Genomic DNA, 19751 nt, shown 5'->3' with positions numbered 1-19751 from the left:
AGCCCCTGGGGCTGTCCTCGCCCCTGACTTCCCAAATGCTACTGCCAGCTCCAGTGAGAACCCACCCAGGGGACGCGCCTGTCGCTTAAAGGATGTCCACTCATCACTTTGCTTGTCAAGAACCTTTGGAGGGATGTAGTGGGGATTTGGGGTTCGTACATGCAAATTAATATATGCACGCGTGCTAAGTCGCTTTAGTCGTGTCTGACTCTTTGTGACCTCATGGACTGTAGTCCGCCAGGCTCCTCTGTCTTTGGGATTCTCCAGGCAAGAATACTGGGGTGGGTTGCCATGCCCTCCTCCAGGGGAATCTTCCCAACCCAGGGATGGAATCCACATCTCTTACGTACCATGCATTGGCGGGTGGATTCTCCACTAGTAGAAGCCCAGACTAATAAATTTAGGATTCATAAACAAGGTTCTACTGCAGAGGAAAGGAAGCTATATTTAGTACCCTGTGGCCAACCATCATGGAAGGAATATGAAGAGCTATATAGACATATAACTGCATCATTTTCCTCTATAGCAGAAAGGAACATGATATTGTAAATCAACTATAGCTCAATAAGAGTAAAAAAAAAAAAGTTTTTTTTTTTTTTTTTCTTAACTTTGCATCTAAACTCCTCAGCTAGTCATTTCAGCATCTTTCAACGCCCCCATCCAGGGGGTGAAAAAGTGAACGTGTTAGCCGGTCAGCCGTGCCTGACTCTTTGTGACCCCATAGACTGAAGTCTGGCAGGCTCCTCTGTCCGTGGGGTTCTCCAGACAAGCACTGGAGTGGGTTGCCATTCCCTTCTCCAGGGGATCTTCCCAACCCAGAGATTGAACCCTGGTCTCTTGTATTGGAAGGGAGATTCTTTACCATGTAAGCCTTTAGCCTGTTTGACATATAATCTGCTTCACCAGCCAGCATGTGTGTGCATGCGCACACAATCACACACACACACACATTAGAGTTTCCTCACAAGGTGGCTGCTCACTGCAGGCGGCGCCTTCTGCCATATTATAACCCACCGGATTTCTTAAGGATGCCCATCGCATCCACCCAGTCAAACTCAGGACCGTGTCAGCAGTGGCGACCTGCAGTTTGAAAACCATCGCAGCAAAGCCAGGAGGAGGGCACGTCTGTCCACCCACGATTTCCTTCTAAACTTCAAGTTTCCCTCCAGGGAGGCTCTGGCCAGGATTTCCAGATTGGATTTTACACTCGGGGGCAAGAAAAGGTGTTAGGCAAACGTACGCAGATGGAGACGGTTGGATGGCATCGCTGACTCGATGGACGTGAGTCTGAGAGAGCTCTGGGAATTGGTGATGAACAGGGAGGCCTGGTGTGCTGCAGTCCATGGGGTCAAAGACAGTTGGACACGACCGAGCGACTGAACGACAACAACAAATTCCTGCTCACCGGATCCTTCCTGGGGGCGACTGTGTGTACAGATACTTAGTATTCCTCCTTCCAGGTGGGCTTGAGACGTCCCCCTACTTGTAAATCCTGCCCATCCAGGTGCGCCCATCTCCTACTTCCTGCACAGACGGCAGACCCATCCTGGCCTCCCGGAGCCATCATCGAGGGCTCCGTCTTTGGCTCCAGCAGGCACCCTCTGCCCCCCACCTTATACCGTCCTGATGGGGAGACCGTAGTGGGAGAGGCGCGGCTTCAGCAAGGGGTCCAGGGTCTCTCTGCAATCCACAGGGGAGTCTTTCCTGCCCTGGGTTCACACCAGACCAGAGCCTCGCCGTGCAGTCACCCCACACGTCCTGCCTGCATCCCCACTAAGGTCTCATCACAGGAGATGCTGCTCCTGGAGAGGTCAGGTCCTGCGTCCTGCCCGCCAGGCTCTGGAGGCCACGGCTGCCTGTCGCTTCAGTCACATCCGACTCCCTGTGACTGTATGGACTGCAGCACGCCAGGCCTCCCTGTCCATCACCAACTCCCAGAGTTCACCCAAACTCACGTCCATCGAGTCAGTGATGCCATCCAGCCATCTCATCCTCTGTCGGCCCCTTCTCCTCCTGCCTTAGTGAATTCCTTCTCCTTTCCTTGGGCCTGCGCCTTGTGGCCTAAAGAAAGGGGTGTGTGTGTGTTCCGGGACAGCATCCGGTTCCTCACCCACACGGCGCCCAGGAGACTGGGAGACACACGTCTATGGAGGGAGGTTTCCAGCCCGGCAGGGCAAAACCCACATGGCTATTCCAAGAGCTGCAGCCCGTGCAGTGTGCTCCCCACCCCACCACCCTCTATGTAAGGACGCTCTGGTTGAACCCAAAGCCCCCCACCCCAGTTCAACCACAGGCGAGAAAAGAGGAGGAAGGGGCTGTCTTTCTCCATCAGCTGACCCTCCCCCTCCCCCGGACACAACCCTGAATCCCACATTCCTGTCATTACAGCTCAGGGCACCAGCTGTCAGTGTCGGATGGGGCAGGGGGCCTGGTGGAGAGTTAGGGGTTTGGGACGGAGAGAATTAAGGACGGAGGGGTCACGCGGAGAGGTGTGGACTCGGGGAAGACACATAGAAAGACGGGGGAGGGGGGAGGCCACGCGGAGACGCAAGATGGGGAGACAGCCAAGGCCGAGACAGCGCGCTAGGAGACCAGAGCGCACAGGCGCAAGGGGCGCGAGGGGGCACGTGTGCGGGGGGTGGGCGAGACTAGGGTGCCGCGGCCTCCCATCTCCGGGTCTGCGGCGGGCGCTCCCCCTCACCACATCACCCCACCCTGCGGAGAGGCAAGCAGAGGGAGTTCGCCAAGGCTGAGACCGCGGGCGCGAGGTGACCGGGGCGCACAGGCACCAGGGGCGCGCGGGAGCGCGCGTGCGCGGGGGCGCTGGGCAGGGGACGCGGCAGGCGTCGCCCCCCGACTACCCCCGACCACCCCCCACCCCGCTCCGCAGCCCCTCCCGCGAGCGCGCCCCCGCGCGCCCCGCACGGCCGCGCGCTGCGCCCCGCGAGGGGCCGGGCTTCCATCCACCTGTCAGTGCGCGCCCGCCGCCGCCGCCGCCGCCCAACTTTGCGGGGACTTGCCGGGGCGCGCCGCCTCCTCGCGGCCGTCCGCGTCCTCGCCCATGGCCGCGGCCCCCGCCCGCCCGCCGCCCGCCCAGCCCGGTGGACGCCGGGCGCGGTGAGCGCAGGGCCGAGCCCGGGGTGGGCGCTGCGGGGTGGGGGTCTCCCCGCGCGCAGCCGCCCCGGGAGCTGCCGCGGCCGAGCGGCGGGGGCCCTGCCTCGCTGCCGCCGGCCGCCCCCCCGCCGGAGCCCCGGCACGGAGCATTGCGGATGCGGCGCGGGGCCGGCGCGGGGCTCCGGGCGCGCTCGGGGGTCGTGAGCGCCGCGCCCCGCGCCCCCGCCCGCGCGCCCCGCCGGGGCCATGCAGTCGCTCATCTCGCCCGTGACCAAGGCCATCCTGGTGGCGCTGTTCATCTTCGCCATTCTGCTCATCCTGTACGTGATCCTCTGGTACATCTGCCGCGATGTGGACTGCGACCACGGCATCTGAGCGCCGCCGGCCCTGTGCCCCGCCGCGCTGAAGGGCGCCCGGGCGCCCGGCATGGGGGCCGCGGGGCCAGCCGGCGCGCGCCCCCAGCCCGGCCCCGGGCCCCGCCGCGCGGCGCCCGCCGCCCGCGCCCCCTGCCCGTGACCTTCACGACGGACCGGACGGAGCGGGTGAGCGCGCTCGGGCGGCCGCCCTGCGGGGCCAGCCAGGGGCGGGGGTTGGCGGCTGAGGGGGTGTTGGGGGGGTACGGAGAGGAGCCACAACTTCGCGCAGGGCGCGGGAGCCGGGCGCGGGACCGTCCCCGGTGGGGCGCTGCGCCCCGGGACTCGCCGGCCAGCGGGAGGCGCTAGGCGGGGAACGCACTGGGGCGCCTTGGGTCCCTCCGAGAGGCTGGGCGCTCCCGCCATCGGTCACCCCCTGCGCAGCGGCCCGGTCCGAGCGGTACCGAGCGCCCGGGGTCCCCCCTCCCCCAGCCCGTGGCTCGCGGGAAAAGCGCTCGAAAGCCCGCGGATCGCCCTCCTCGCGTTCCCGGGCACTCCCAAGGTGGGTGCCACCCCGCTGGCTCGGGGCTTCCTCCCGCGTCCACCTCCCTATCCCCACCCCAGAGGAGACGGAGAGAAGGGAAAGCTTTGCCCCACACCAGGGCTCCGGGAGCAAGTTTGTGACTTAAATAAAGATCTTGTTAGCAAGAACATTACAAAAAAAAAAAAAAAGATAGCATTCCTCCGGAGCGTTCCTCTACAAAAAGAACGTGTGAGCAAAAACACCCAGCTGAAATAGACTGCCAATTTATGCATCCGCAGAGAGCTAGGTCGTCTTCCTGGGGTAATCAGGGCAGGAGTGGGGGCGGCGGCGGGGGGATGAGCCGCGGGTGGGGGGAAATGTTTTGGGTCCTGGCGGTCATGTGCGAGCTGCCTCAACCCTCAACCAGTTCTGCTCTGTGCAATTCGCGCTCCGGGGTGTTTCTCTGCCTCTAAGCCGTTTCCAGCCCCCTGAGGGTTAAGGAGACCGAAAAGGCAGACAGTGTCTCCTGCTCCCCAGGAATGGTTGGACAAACCCCCCGACAGGAGCCAGAGCGTCTGGTTTGGGGCCATCAGCCGTGTGCTGTGCGTTCTCTCCTGGGTCCTCTGGGTTTTCTCCTGTGGTTAAAATTGGTGTCACCCTAGTCCAGCGTCTAGCGCTCTGCGGCTTTTCACGCTGTGTATCCGCCAGGATCCAGTGTCTGGGCCCCAGGAGGGAGAGGAAGGGAGACCCATTTTTAAGTAAACAAAAGCACTGTTGGGTTTTGGGTGGGGGAGGACTCAAGAAAGACCCCAGGAAACCCAGCCTCCCCTCCCCAAACACACACACACACACCTTGTAAAGCCGTCCTAAAGGCGTTCCGTGGAGCTGGCTCGGGGAACCTGTCTACTAAGATGTTTATCTCCTACACCTGTAAATGGCCTGTCCCAGCTTCCCAAGACCCCCAGTCCCTTCCCCTGCCCGCCCCCCGCCCCCACAACGTCCCCAGCTCAAGAACCAAAGCCTAGGACAGACTCTAAACAGACCAGGCTAATACTTGTCAATGTCTGAAGCAGCATGTCAATTTCTGAAGCTCTCCGGTGCTCTAGCTATCAGGTGACATGAGCTGGGCAGAAACAGGATGAAAAGGTGTTCCGGATACCTTGAAAAACTATTCCTCCCCCTCCTCATCATCGGAGAAAGGACCTCACACGTCCGAGCCTCACACACGGCACGCGGCTCAAATGATAACAAACACACGCTCTGCAGGAGGTCACAGTGGGACAAGCAGAGATACTCCAACATCTAGACGTCGTTCAGACGCCTAAATTCTAAAATCTAAATCTAAGGGAAAAAAAAAAAAAGATTAGATACCCGAATCTGAGACGAGCCTGGAGAAGGTTGCTGGGATTGAGGGGCGTCCCTCGTGGGAAGCCCCCCCTCCTTTCTGGGAGGAAAACACAGTCGATGGGGAAAAGAACCCAAATTATGTAACCATGACCATCCTTGGGGGGGTTTCCTGACGGTGGAGTGTCGGTCCCCGCGGCCACGCACGCACCCCAGAGCCCCGGGGCCCCGTTCCCATCTGGTTGATACACTGTTGGCCTCTCTGTGGGTTCTTTTCCTCTCAGGCCTCTTCAATCCCAGCAGATGGCTGTCCCTTCCGTTTCCCAGAAAAGCCTTCCCATCCACCTGCATGTCACCTCCACGACCCAGGAGACGTGTCTCCTGCACTGCCGTCCCCGAGTGTCTGCAGAGCGGGGCACGGCAAAAATCAGGGCAGGAACCCAGGATTCAGACAGGCTGGCGGGTATAAAGGCAGCTGCCCCGTGGTGGCTTGGCGGGTGAGAGGGAGGTCAGAGGAAGGGGCATGTGCAGAGGTGCAGAGCTCATTCCCTTTGTGGTACAGCAGAAATTAGCACACTGTGGTAAAGCCACGCTGCCCCCGATAAAGTAAATGCTCTTGCTGTCAGATAGGAATTGTCACAGTACATAGACACCTCTCCCTTCCAAATTAAAAAAAAAAAAAAAGACCAGGGTACAAGGACAGCGCTTTAGACAAAATGAAACCTTGGCCTTCCTGTTTGCCGTGGCCTCTGTGATCTACAGAAGACCTTCCCAAATGGGCTTCGGGATCGCTGCCAAGAGCCCCATTTCAGGTACAGAAAGCAAGGTGGTTTGCCGCCCAAGGTCACAGGGCTGGGAAGTTCGGAGTCCCCGGCAAAGGACAGAGTCACCCTGGCAGCAGACGGGGTCCACTCGGGAGACCTGTCCCCTGCTACATCCATCAGTATATCTGTCCACTCCTCCACCCCTTCTCCACGGGAGCTCTGAGACCTGGAGGTGGAGGTCTGCGGACCCTGTGGCTGTAATCTGTCTAAAGAAAATGCAGCCTCTGCCAAGGATCGTTCTCGGGGGGTCCAGACAGATGAATCGCAAGCCCACCCAGGTCGCTGGTCTGCAAGGGCTGGGGAGAGAGTGTGACAGGGTGCCCTGTCTCCTTCTGAACTTTCTCCGGGGTGGGCAAGGAATGCAGAGTGCTTGCCAGAAAGAAAAGAAAAAAAAAAAAAGAATGTGGATTCCTATAAATAGCACTTGCATCTAATAGTCCCCGAGAGCGTGTTACAAAGTTCCAGACAGTGAAGAAGGATTATTATTTACATCGCGTTTTATGCTCCTGACAGTAACATGAGCCCAATGATTATCTCAATTACACAGAACAGAAGAAAGAAAAAAAAAAAGAGACAGGCTAAAAAGAAAATGGTTACGTAACTTTCCTAAGATCACAAGGAAAACAGGATCAGTCACCAACAGTCTCCACGCTCTTCTCCCCGCGGACCTGCGTGCACACGCACCTGTGTTTGTAAACAAAAGCTGTGTCGGTCCTGAGTGATGGAAGTCAGACAGAGAAGGAAAAATATCCTGTGACATCCCTTAAGTGCGGAATCTTAAAAAGAAATGATGCACACGAACTTATTTGCAAAACAGAGACTCACAGACTTAGAGAACGAACTTATGGGAGGGAGAGTCAGGGAGTTGGGGATGGACGTGGACGCACTGCTGTATTTAACACGGAGAACCAGCAAGGACCTGCTGTCCAGCACACGGAAGTCTGCTCAATACTCTGTAATCACCTTATGGTTCCCAGGGGGAAGAATCGGGGAAGGTATAGTCAGGGAGTCTGAGATGGACATGGACACACTGCTGTATTTCAGATGGAGAACCAGCAAGGACCTGCTGGACAGCCCACGGAACTCTGCTCAGTACTCTATAATAACCTTATGGTTCCCAGGGGAAGGATGGGGGAAGGCATAGTTAGGGAGTCTGGGATGGACACACTGCTGTATTTAACATGGAGAACCAGCAAGGACCTGCTGGACAGCACAGGGAACTCTGCTCAGTGTCACGTGGCAGCCTGGATGGGAGGGGAGTTTGGGGGAGAAGGGATACATGTACATGTCTGGCTGAGTCCCTTTGCTGTCCACCAGAAACCATCACATCATTGTTAATCAGCTATTCCCCAGTACAAAATGTTTCTTGTTGTTTAAAAAAAGCCAAAACCTGCATTGGTTGCATTTCCATTCAAAACAGTTTTAAATTGTGTTTCTATCTTAACCTATTCCTTACGGTTTAAGAATAATATTGTTCTGTTACGGTTTTTTTTTTTGGATACACTACAAATTAACTGCTTAATGCATATTTCTAGGTGCTGTTTTTCAGTCTCTTAAGTTGTGTCAGACTCTTTGTGATCCTATGGACTGTAGCCCGCCAGGCTCCTCTGTCCATGGGATTCTCCAGGCAAAAACGCTGGAGTGGGTCGCCATCTTCTCCTCCAGGGATCGAACCCAGTTTTCCCGAACTGCAGACAAGATTCTTAACGGTTTCGATCCACCAGAGATTGTGTTGAGACACCTCCAGACTTCCCATCTGCAGCTTCTCTCCCCCCATTCCTCAAACTGGAGGGTCTCCACAGAGGCAAAGAGAAATCTCAGCTTCTTTCGAAGATCAGTTAGCTGTTGGAAGTGAGCTCCTTGAGTCTGCAGATAAGCGTCACAGAAAACAGAAACAGAGCCTGCAGGACCTACAAGCAGGGCGTGTCGATGACACGGATAAGGAGGCGGTTTGTCAATCAGAGAGGAAAGAACTTTCTGGGACTTCCTTGCAGGCTCAGACCGAGGTTCGATCCCCGGGTTGGGAAGATCCCCTGCAGGAGGGCCTGGCAACCCACTCCAGTCTTCTTGCCTGGAGAATCCCACGGACAGAGGAGCCTGGCGGGCTGCAGTCCACGGGGTCTCGAAGGGTCAGACACGACTGAGCAACTAACGCTTTCCTGGGACTTCCCTGGGGATCCAGAGGTAAAGAATCAGCCGGCCAATGCAGGAAACAGACGTTCAGTCCCGGGTCTGGTCAAGGAGCTAAGATTCCATATGCCACAGGGCTCTCACGCTGCCAACTATAAAAATAGATTTTCTTTAAGAAAAAGAAAGAGCTTCCTAACACTTAAGCTCAAGCAGCACAGGAGCAGACAGGCCCAGAAGTGGCTAGAGGTCTTTGTTTTATTGTTGGCGTTCAGTTGCTAAGCTGTGCTCAACTTTTTCGGTGTTTTTTTTTTTTTCCGTCTGGGCGGTTACGTTTGCTCAGGATGTGTGACCCAGGGTGTGGGGGGCGGGGGCGTGGTCTCAGCTAAAAACTTTGGCTGCAGGGGTTTCATACCCCATTAGCTGGGCCACACACCAGCCGGCCTCCCACGGCATGCCGTATCCCTGAAAAGCTAGAGTCTATGGGAGAAGTAAGCGTGTCATAACTCCAGATAAGTGACTTCGGGGCAGGAAAGAATTGGGTATGGAATCTGATTCTTGCTCGTCTAGCTATTTTCAGCTTAAAAAAAAAAAAACAAAGGAGGCAGAGAATGTTTGTCAAACCATCACGATGCCTCGTACCGTAGCTGTGGTTCCCATTTTTGCTTCACTTCACAGATGTTCACCCTTAAAATGGTCTGAGTTGCAGATGCTCCTAAAAGACGTGGGCACGAAGAGGTAATACTTGGCAGGTAATGAAGATACTCAGTCCTAAAGGAAATCAGTCCTGAATATTCATTGGAGGATTGATGCTGAAACTCCAATAACTTTGGCCACCTGATGCAAAGATCTGACTCATCGGAAAGGACCCCGATGCTGGGAAAGATTGAGGGTGGGAGGAGAAGGGGACGACAGAGGATGAGATGGTTGGATGGCATCATCGACTCAGTGGACATGGGTTTGGGTGAACTCCCGGAGTTGGTGATGGACAGGGAGGCCTGGCGTGCTGCAGTCCATGGGGTCGCAAAGAGTCAGACACGACTGAGCGACTGAACAAAAACAAATGAAGATAAGAACATCTCACCTGTAAGTTTCAAGACGCTGTATTCTCTGTGTGTCAGCCTACACTGAGATTGCGGAGTGAAATGGATCCGAACCTGGAAGGTGCAGGGGAGAGTTCTCGTCAGGGGCGGAGGCCACATGGCTGGTGGGGCCCCGAATCAGTGTCTGAAGCCCGCAGTCCAGGCTCAGATGCTGGGCTGTGCACACAGGGATAAGACAGTTCATTCGAAGAGGTGAACAGCCCCGTGGAATGTCCCGGGACTCCCCGAGTGGCTCAGATGGTAAACAATCCACCTGCAATGGGGGAGACCCAGGTTCAATCCCTGGGTCGGGAAGATCTCCTGGAGGAGGGCATGGCAACCCACTCCAGTATTCTTGCCTGGAGAATCCCATGGACAGAGGAGTCTGGCAGGGTTACAGTCCATGGAATCACACAGAGTCGAACACAACTGAACCAACTTAGCATACATGGAATGTTCTAGACCCCTACTGTGCCTTTGGAATCAATTTGTCTCTAAAAGGCAGTGTTTCCATAAGTCACACCCCTCCCCCACCTCCAACGCCAACACAGGCTGAGTCTGTGCATCCCAAATGGAATCTAAAACTTGACCTTCTGGCCGCACGGGGTCTACACCCTTCCCCGTTTCTCGCTGGGAGGGGTGTCTTTTCCCCAAAACCCACGTCCCCACCCTGATTCGACAGACATCGACCCACCACTGTTCTTTCCAGCAACGCCCAGCCTGCCCTCGACTCCCACCACGACCGGGACTTTTGGAGAAGAGCTCAGCTTTCTTCCGGAGCCAATCCAGGGAAATGACTCGGGACGCCAATTTGGCAAATGCGGCTTTTAGCTCAAAATAGCGAGAGCAGAAGGCGACAGCTGGATGGGCCCCTCGGAGGCAATTCCATAAGGATGCCCCAGATAGTCCAAAGCAGACAGGAGCCTTCTCCGCTGGTGGGGCGAGGGGTCAGACGTATGTGTGTGGAGAAGTCCGGTACACTGGTTGTTCTCAGCGAGGCATTCACACCTTCTCTCCGCAGTTGGAATTTTTTTCTTTTTAATTAACGTATTTCCTTATTTCTGGCTGCACTGGGGGTCTTGGTTGCTGAGCCCGTTGTTTGTCTAATTGCGGCGATTGGGGACTCCTCTCTTGAGTTGGAATGTTTGTATTTTCATTGCGGTGGCTTCTCTAGCTGGGGCTCCCGGAGTCCAGAACGCAGGTCCTGCGGTTACGGAGCATGGCCTTAGTTGGTCTGGGGCCTGTGGGATATCGGGGGCGACAGAGGATGAGATGGTTGGACGGCATCACCGACTTGATGGACGTGAGTGTGAGCAAGCTCCGGGAGTTGGTGATGGACACGGAAGCCTGGCGTGCTGAAGTCCACGGGGTCGCAAAGAGCCGGACACGACTGAGCGACTGAACTGAACTGATATGGAATCTGCCCAGACCAGGGATCGAACCCATGGCGTCTGCATTTGCACTCATAGTCTTAACCACTTAAGACCACCTGGGAAGTTCCTCCCCACCAATGATTGGCTTTTAAGGGGCTGAGAGCAGGGATCACAATTCATTAAGCATCTCCTGTAGGTTTAAGGTTGGTTCATGTGCTCCTTACAAATCCCCGGGAGGTGCTGTTGGGTTTTCCTCTGCGTGGTGAAAACGAGAGTCCAGGCACGTGGTCTGTGGGAATCTGAAGGGCAGCCTGCCAGGGTCAGCAGTGGCTGAGGAAGGGCCATCTGGGCCTCAGTCTCCATGGGACCAGATGAAAGCCTGTCCCGCCCCTCATTTGCCTCCCGGTGGCTCCTTCGATGCCTGAGCATGCCCGGAGGTACTGGTGTTTGCGTGAGTGTGAGGACGGTTGAAGACCTGGGTTGACCAGTCGCCCGGGGTGTCCATGGCCGGGATGGGGTGATAACATTTATAAAAGGTCAAACACACCCTTGACTCTATCTGTTCAGGACACTCTGAGCAGCTTGCTGTGTCACACCTTACGCTTTCCTACAATTTTTACTGAAACATACTTTGTTCACAGTGTTAACAATAGTTTCAGGCATACGGCAGAATGATTCAGTTATAAACACCTGCGTGCGTGCTAAGTCGCTGCAGTCGTGTCTGACTCTTTGCGACCCCGTGGACTGTAGCCCGCCAGGCTTCTCTGTCCGTGGGGTTTCCCAGGTGAGAATTCCATTCTTCCCTCTCTCTGTCTCTCTCTCTTTTGTCATCCTTGTTTTTTGATGTGTGCATGACAAAGCCCTCAAGTGTTACCACTTGAGGTAACTTGATCATCTCGAAATCTCCTGAAATCCTTTGATTTTTATCAGCACTGTGATTTGGCCAGCACCGCGATTTTGAGAGACGTGGGTCGCCTCATCAAAGAACCATCTGTCCTTAAGCCTTCCTTGTTTTTTAGTTTTTATTAACTTAAAAAAAAAAATGTGGCCACATTTCAAGGCACGTGGGATCTTTCTTCCCCGACCAGGGATCAAATCCACATATCCTGCATTTAACCACAGCACCACCAGGGAAATCCCTTTATTGACTTACTTTGAAATTTCCCGTGACTTCTTCAGGCAGATTGGAAAGAGTTTGGGATCCATCTGCTCGTGAAAAGTAAAATTTCACTGTGTTTTTTTTTTTTTTAAGGAACAAGCATCCTAAAGTTTTACTCTGTTTGAAGTTCATTTTGTTCTCTGTCATCTTTTTCTTTTTTTTTTCCTTGAAATGTTTCTAGAGTGAAAGTCTCTGAGTCCTGTCCAACTCTTTGCAACCCCACGGACCACAGCCCACCAGGCTCCTCTGTCCATGGGATTCTCCAGGCAAGAGTACTGGAGTGGGTTGTCATTCCCTTGTCCAGGGGATCTTCCCAATCCAGGGATCGAACCCTGGTCTCCTGCATTGGCAGGCAGATTCTTTACTGTCTGACTCACCAGGGAAGACCTGTTTTTTTTTTTCTTTCTTTTTTTTTTTTTTTTTAAATAAAAACAACCAAAGGAATTCTATTTAGGAAATAATTATTCGTCTCCTGGAATGAAAGCCTCTCCCCTGTCTCTTCTTCAGTGCTCAGGGCTTTATTTAGTCTGCTGAGCTATAAAGAGAGGCCACTTTCTGCCAGAGCTGGGTGACCTGTTTCAGGGCCTATATTTGCCCGTCCTGTTTGGCGTGCCCAGCCAGCCTCCTCTCTGTAAGAGAATGAGGTGAAACCAGGGGAGGCCCGGAGTTGGCCTGGAAACCAGGATGTCAGCTTCCATCACTAGCACAAAGCCCCAGGCTTCTGAATTGCTGTGGTGCAATCACTCAGTCACGTCCAACTCTTTGCGACCCCATGAACTGCAGCATGCCAGGCCTCCCTGTCCATCACCAACTCCCAGAGTTCACCCAGACTCACGGCCATCGAGTCAGTGATGCCATCCAATCATCTCATCCTCTGTCGTCCGCTTCTCCTCCCGCCTTCAATCTTCCCCAGCATCAGGGTCTTTTCCAATGTGTCAGCTCTTCGCATCAGGTGGCCAAAGGATTGGAGTCTCAGCTTCAGCATCGGTCCTTGCAGTGAAGGTATGTGGTTGCTCAGAGTCGTGTCTGACTCTTTGTGACCCCAGGGACTGCAGCCCACCAGGCTCCTCTGTCCATGGGATTCTTCAGGCAAGAACACTCCAGTGGGTTGCCATGCCCTCCTGCAGGGGATCTTCCTGACCCAGGGATCGAACCCACGTCTCTTGCCCTGCAGGCAGATTCTTTACCGTCAGAGCCACCAGGGAAGCTGGACTTTACGGGGTTGTGAATGGTGGAGTGTCTGGTTGGGACTGACAGGTGAGCCTCCTTGCAAAAGCTGAAGTAAGCAGTGCTGTGTCTGGGGCAGCGGCGGAGCTCAAAACCTCAGAAACGTGTCCCTCTTGCGGCCCTGGAGGCTGGGTGCCCCCAGGCGTCTTCTGGCAATGAGGTGAAGGCGCTGGTGGGAGCGCTGATAAGGGCTCCTTCCCGGCCTGCTCGACGGGGGCCCGCTCGGCTCCCCAGCCTCGAGCGCACAGCGGCACTGCCTCTGCTGGGTCCCCAGCCCCGCCTCCTTCGTGGGAGGAGCTTTGCGATGCCTCCTACGCGACCCGATGCCCCCGCGTGGTCTCCCGGGCTGCAGATCCTTCCCTGCCTCCCGTCTCAGGGGTCCCTTCTGGAAGCAGCGTCGGGGGAGTCGGGACCTCACACCCCCCGTGGGGCAGGGACCCGGCCGACCGCAGCCTCCACGTTCCCCGAGGCTCGTGTTCACCGGGCCGCAGAGCTGAGACGGGCGCCCGACCCGGCCCTGGGACGCGCTCGCTGTCTGTCTCTCTGTCTGCCTCTCTGTCTCTCCTTGTCTGTCTGTCTCTCTGGCTCTCTGTCCATCTTTGTCTATTTGTCTCTGTCTCTCTCTCTCCCTGTCTGTCTCTTCCTGTCTGTCTGTCTGGCTCTCTGTCTCTGCTTGTCTGTCTCCCTGGCTCTTTCTAGGCCTCTCTCTCTGTGATTCTCTGTCTGTTTCTTTCTCTCCGTCTCTCCTTGTCTGTCTCCGTCTGTCTGTCTCTCTGTATCTCCTCGTCTGCCTGTCTCTGTGGCTCTTTCTCTCTGTCTCTATCTCTGTCCTCCTGTTTCTCTCGCTGTCGTTTTTTCCCCATGGCCCTGTTTCCCATCACTCTCTGTCTCCCTGTCTGGCTCTTCCCCCGTGTCTCTCCTTCACTGACTGTCTGTCTGTCTGTCTCTCTTTCTCTCACATCATCCACTCCCTTCCATCAGGCCTGTAGCATCAATGCTTGAGAGTCCCTTGGACTGCAAGGAGATCCAACCAGTCCATCCTAAAGGAGATCAGTCCTGAATGTTCATTTGGAGAACTGATGCTGAAGCTGAAACTCCAGTCCTTTGGTCACCCGATGCGAAGAGCTGACTCATTGGAAGAGACCCTGATGCTGGCAAAGATTGAGGGCAGGAGGAGAAGGGGACGACAGAGGATGAGATGGTTGGATGGCATCACCAGCTCAATGGACATGAGTTTGAGCAAGCTCCAGGAGTTGGTGATGGACAGGGAGGCCTGGCGTGCTGCAGTCCATGGGGTTGCAGAGTCGGACACGACTGAATGAGTGAGCAATGACATTCTGAAGGCTGGAGTCTGAGAGCCAGGTGTGGTCAGGGCCGTTTCCTCCTGAGGCCTCTCTCCGGGCGTGTGGACGGCCGTCTCCTCCCTGAGTCCTCACATGGTCCTCCCTGTGTGTGTCTGTGTCCCAACCTCCTCTTCTCATGAGGACCCCAGTCCTACGGGATCAGGACCAGCCTAGTGACCTCATTTCACCTTCATTCTCTCTTTAAGGACCGTCTCCAAACACAGCCCCATCCTTAGGTCCTTGGGTGACGCTTTCAACGTCTGAGTTTTGGGGAAGACTTAGTTCAGCCCAAGCTTTCCAGCTGGAAGCAGACGATAAAGCATCTGCCTGCAACGCAGGAGATGCAGGTTTGATCCCTGGATCAGAACGATCCTGTGGAGAAAGAAATGGCAACCCACGCCAGTCTTCTTGCCTGCAGAATCCCATGGATGGAGGAGCCCGGCGGGCTACAGTCCATGGGGTCGCAAAGAGTCAGAGGTGCCCAAGCACACGTGCAAACTGACAGGTCAGCCCATGGTGCTCAGCAAAGACAACTTCCAAGAGCTTCCTCACGACCCCCGGAGGCTGCAGTCTTTGCTGGCCGTGGCTGGTACCGGCTCTGAGTGTAAACCCTTGGCTGGGGAGATGGCAAGGTGATTGGATGAAGGGACAGCCTGGTCTGTGCTGGATCAGACGTCTGGGCAAGGAGCCAGGAAATATGTGTAACTGCTGTGTGGGGCTGGGGAGCCTTCTCGGGGACCCTTGCCCGAGGTCTCAAGGAAAAAGAGGAGTTCTCCAGAGACGGCTGGGGAGATAGTACTCACACACACGCATGCACAGAATTGCTGGGGTGCCTAGCGCCCCATTTCTGCATTTTTTTCCCCCGGAAACCCCATATTTACAGGATCTAGAACAGGGCTGTCCAAAGGAAAAACAAATACGAGCCACTGAAGTCGTTTGCAATTTTCTGGCAGCCGGCGAGGTCCAAACTTCCAGTTGAAAAATAAATAAGTTGAAAAATAAATAAGTACTAAGACTTTTATGCAAACACGATAAAGATTATAATATGACTTATACGGAAGCCGTTAAGAGGAAATCCTGAGAGTCCTCTTCCCAAGAAAGACATTTGTATCCGTTTCTTTAATTTTGTATTTGTACAAGATGATGGATGTTGACGAAACGTGTGGTCATCATTTCATGATGTATGTGAATCAGACCTTTATTGTGGACATCTTATACTATCCTGTGTGCCAACTGTATCAATAAATGTGGAAGAGAAACATTGGTGTGCTAAGAGAAACATTTGTCTGGTAGCCATGAAAAAGAAACTAGAATGGTAATGATGAAGTCAATTGAAACAATGTATTTGACCTGATCTCTATATCAAAATAGTATCATTATACACACACACACACACACACACACACACACACACACACACACACGCATGTGTGTGTAGGTATACAAAAACAAACATGTCAATTTACATAGTAGTAGAGGTATGTGTTTCTATTTTTTAACACACAACATTTATAGAAATTTATGAAAGCATCTATATTCTTTGGGTTTCCTAGGTGGCATGGTGGTAAAAAACTTGCCTGCCAATGCAGGAGACCGAGGAGACGTGGGTTCGATCCCTGGGTCAGGAAGATGCCCTGGAGAAGGACATGGCAACCCACTCCAGTATTCTTGCCTGGAGAATCCCACAGACAAAGGAGCCTGGCAGGCTACCGTTCATGGGGTCACAGAGAGTCAGACACATACACAGACTGTGAAGTATAAATTTTATAGGCATGTACGTACCTTCCGTATGTAATTTACTAAAGCTATATTTTAAAATTCTGTAGTTATGTACATGCACTTAGAATTGTCTAACCATCATGTACAAGTAATATCCAGACATACATAATTTACTAGAGTTATATTTTGAAATTCCATACTTCTGTACGTGCACTTAGAACTCTCCGTCTAACCATCAGTAAGAAGCTCAGCATCCTGTCTTCTTTCTTCGTTTTTATCATTACAAAAAAAAAAAAAAAAAAGTGTCTGCTGTGTTAAATGTTAGTTGGTTTGATCACCCCAGGATCAGACCCGCATCTCCTGCATCGGAAGGTGGTGTCTTTACAGCGGAGCTACCAGGGAAGCCCTCGCCTCACGCTTGTTGGGAAGATCCCCTAGAGAAGGAACTGGCAACCCACTCGGGTACTCTTGCCTGGAAAATCTCATGGACGGAGGAGAAGCCTGGTGGGCTACAGTCCGTGGGGTTGCAAAGAGTCGGACACGACTGAGCGACTTCACTTTCTCTTCTTTCTTTTCTCTTCACAACCCCCTTAGGGCCTCCGAAGGGACAGAGAAACCCTGGTCGTCCTGGACTCTTCCGTTCCTCCTGTCTTCCAAGTAGAAGACAAGATGCCGTGAGCAGATTCCCTGCGTGGACCACGGGCGTGGCCGCGACTCTGATGTGGCTGGAAGCAAGATCCAATGCCTGAGGGTCCCTGGATGGGCCCTCCTTTGCGAAACCGGCATGCCATCCCAGGGGTGCAGGGTGGAGGGGGGACCCCCTGCGAGGATCCAGCCCATCTCCCCATCACCCGTCTTGCGAAGCCATCACGAGGCGGTCAGGACCCACGAGCCGGTGTCAACCTTCCCCCGGGGCGGGGGGCCATGCTGGCATCTACAACCTCCATCCATCCCCCCGGGGTGGGGGCGTTCCCACCCCAGCCCCGCCCACCTGGCCCCGTGCCTCCTGGGGAGTTTCATCCGCCTCGCCCCGCGCGCAGTGATAACTCTCCGGGTGGGGACCCTGCCGCCCAGCGGGGCCTCCCACGGGAAGGCTCTCCGCTTACTCCCGGCTTGACGCGTCCGGAGGACAAGCAGCTTCAGATCGCACCATCACCGTTTCCGGCAGGCGCCGCTGCGGTCCGACCCTCCTCACGTCTCAGATGCAGCCCCGTTCGTCTTGACAAACGCGACGCGCGCCCGGAGCTCTTCGGCTTCGTCCCGTACGTGCAGGAGAAAGACGCCCAAGGGATCCCAGCTGCTCTCCTTGCCGACGCTCCCCACTCTGAGGGGTTTTAACCCGTCTGCCGCGAGAAGACACCCGGATGGGGAAGAAAAGAGAGTGACCCTGGAAAATACAAGATGCTGGGGACTTTGCAACCGGGACAAGAGGGTTCTGGGACCTCCCCCAAAACGCACCCGGTAGCGTCGTCTCTCTCTGGGACTCTCAAGGATGCCTCAGTGATCTTTCCACGTTGCACCATGGATAAGACTTGTGGGAGCCCTTCCAGGCAGCCACGGAGGACTCCGGAGCATTTATTGTTATTATTTTTTTTCCTGTCTGCTCTGTTTAAACCGAGAGGGATCCAGGTTGACGGTGGAGGTGGGCCCCCCGCCCTGGGGGGTGCGTGTGTGTCTGTGAATGTCCCCGCCGATGCCGACCCCCAGCCCCCACTGACCCGTTCTCAAGCTGCTGATGAGCGTTTTCTACGTCTACCCCCCACCCACCCCCCGCCCCCCAAGCGCTCCGTCTTTCTGTCCCGCGGGTGTGGTCTGTGGCGCCTCTGTTTTATCTCGTCTCGTGGCTTCTGCCTGCCCCCTGCGTGGAGACGGGCAATAAAGAGAAAAGCTATTCCAGACATTATGGCTATTCCAGAAAATAAAATATTTTTGAAACCGCACATCAGGGCTATGGCTCTTTTGTCTCGTGGTGGGCTAGTGGGCTGCTAACCCTTGGAAGATGCATGGAGAATTCATTTATTCTGTAGACGATCAAGGGAAGGTGTTTCTTTTCTCCCCCCCCCCCCCCAAACTTTAAAATTTTCATCTTGTATTAGGGTTGTTGTTGTTCGGTCAATCAGTCATGTCCAACTCTTTGCAACCCCATGGACTGCAGCACGCCAGGCTTCCCTGTCCATCACCAACTCCCGGAGTTCGCTCAAACTCATGTCCATGGAGCCGGTGATGCCATCCAACCATCTCATCCTCTGTCGTCCCCCTTCTCTTCCCACCTTCAAACTTTTCCAGCATCAGGGTCTTTTCCACTGAGTCAGCTCTTCACATCAGGTGGCCAGAGGATTGGGGCTTCAGCATCAGTTCTTGCAAGGAATATTGCTGGGGTTTAGCCAGTTTACAATGTTGTGATGATTTCAGGTGAATAGCAAAGCAACTCAGCCATTCCCCCTCAAACAGCCTCCCGTCCCGTGGAAGTCGCTCAGTCCTGTCCGACTCTTTGCAACCCTATGGACTGTAGCCCGCCAGGCTCCTCTGTCCATGGGACTCTCCAGGCAAGAATACTGGAGTGGGTTGCCATGCCCTCCTGCAGGGGATCTTCCCGATCCAGGGATGGAACCCCCGTCTCCTGCATTGCAGGCAGATTCTTTGCACTCGGAGCCGCCAGCCTGCCAAATAACCTTGAGAACGAACCTTTTTGAAAGCAAAGGGGGCTGCTGCTGCTGCTGCTGCTCAGTTGCTTCAGTCGTGTCCGACTAATTAAGTCTAATTAAGTCGCAGCCTGTCCGTTTATCCTGGAAGGCTAGTGAAGAAGATAAGAATTTACACTGTTCTTTCAAACATTATTATGTTGAAAAAAAAAAAATGATCTTGCCCCTCTTGGGGAACTCTGCACAGCGGCTGTAAAGAGTTGGTTATAGGTCGGAGTTGTGTGTCCTGGGGCGGCGCTGATAAGGCGGCATGACAGTCGTCTTTAACGGTCACGTGAAAAGTCTGGACATGAATGGAAAACACAGGCTCTCATACCCAACCCAGTGCTGCACAGGTTATCAAAGGGACTGGCAGAAACCGCATCCTCATCCACAAACAGCCCCAGTGAGAAACTCTGTATTTTGGGGACACCCACATCCACGTGAATCCAGCATCCTCACTATTCTTGCTAAAAGTCTCAGTCCAGAGGAAAAAAAAAACATCATTAAGATGATTATTGATAAGTGTTTGGTGCTCATAGTGGTTCAGTTCAGTTTGGTCGCTCAGTCCTGTCTGGCTCTTTGCGACCCCATGGACTGCAGCACGCCAGGCCTCCTTGTCCATCACCAACTCCCCGAGTTTGCTGCATCGAGTCGGTGATGCCATCCAACCATCTCATCCTCTGTCGTCCCCTTCTCCCACCTTCAATCTTTCCCAGCATCAGGGTCTTTTCCAGTGAGTCAGTTCTTCGCATGAGGTGGCCCATATTGGTAGTTTGGAGGAAAAAAAGGTATTAGATCAGGAATATTCATACGTTTTGAAAGATCGTGGTGTTGTGGGGAAACATAAGAGAAAACATAAGGAATGATAAGGTCCTAATT

General features: G+C 54.4%; 1 protein-coding gene across 1 annotated transcript; it reads left to right on the top strand.

The window, feature by feature from the left end:
- Positions 1-1244: 1244 nt before the first annotated feature.
- LOC113887517 (basic proline-rich protein-like) lies at positions 1245-18128 on the top strand. Its single transcript, XM_027534689.1, has 5 exons — positions 1245-1253; positions 1533-1637; positions 2653-2768; positions 2891-3656; positions 16783-18128. The coding sequence occupies exons 1-5, from the start codon at positions 1245-1247 to the stop codon at positions 16864-16866; spliced, it is 1080 nt and encodes a 359-aa protein (XP_027390490.1). The 3' UTR covers positions 16867-18128.
- Positions 18129-19751: the final 1623 nt, after the last annotated feature.

This window comes from Bos indicus x Bos taurus, chromosome X, assembly GCF_003369695.1.
Source record: "Bos indicus x Bos taurus breed Angus x Brahman F1 hybrid chromosome X, Bos_hybrid_MaternalHap_v2.0, whole genome shotgun sequence".
Classification (NCBI taxonomy): Eukaryota; Metazoa; Chordata; class Mammalia; order Artiodactyla; family Bovidae; genus Bos; species Bos indicus x Bos taurus.
The sequence above is the reverse complement of the archived record's forward strand: the minus strand, read 5'-3'. Positions and strand labels throughout refer to the sequence as shown.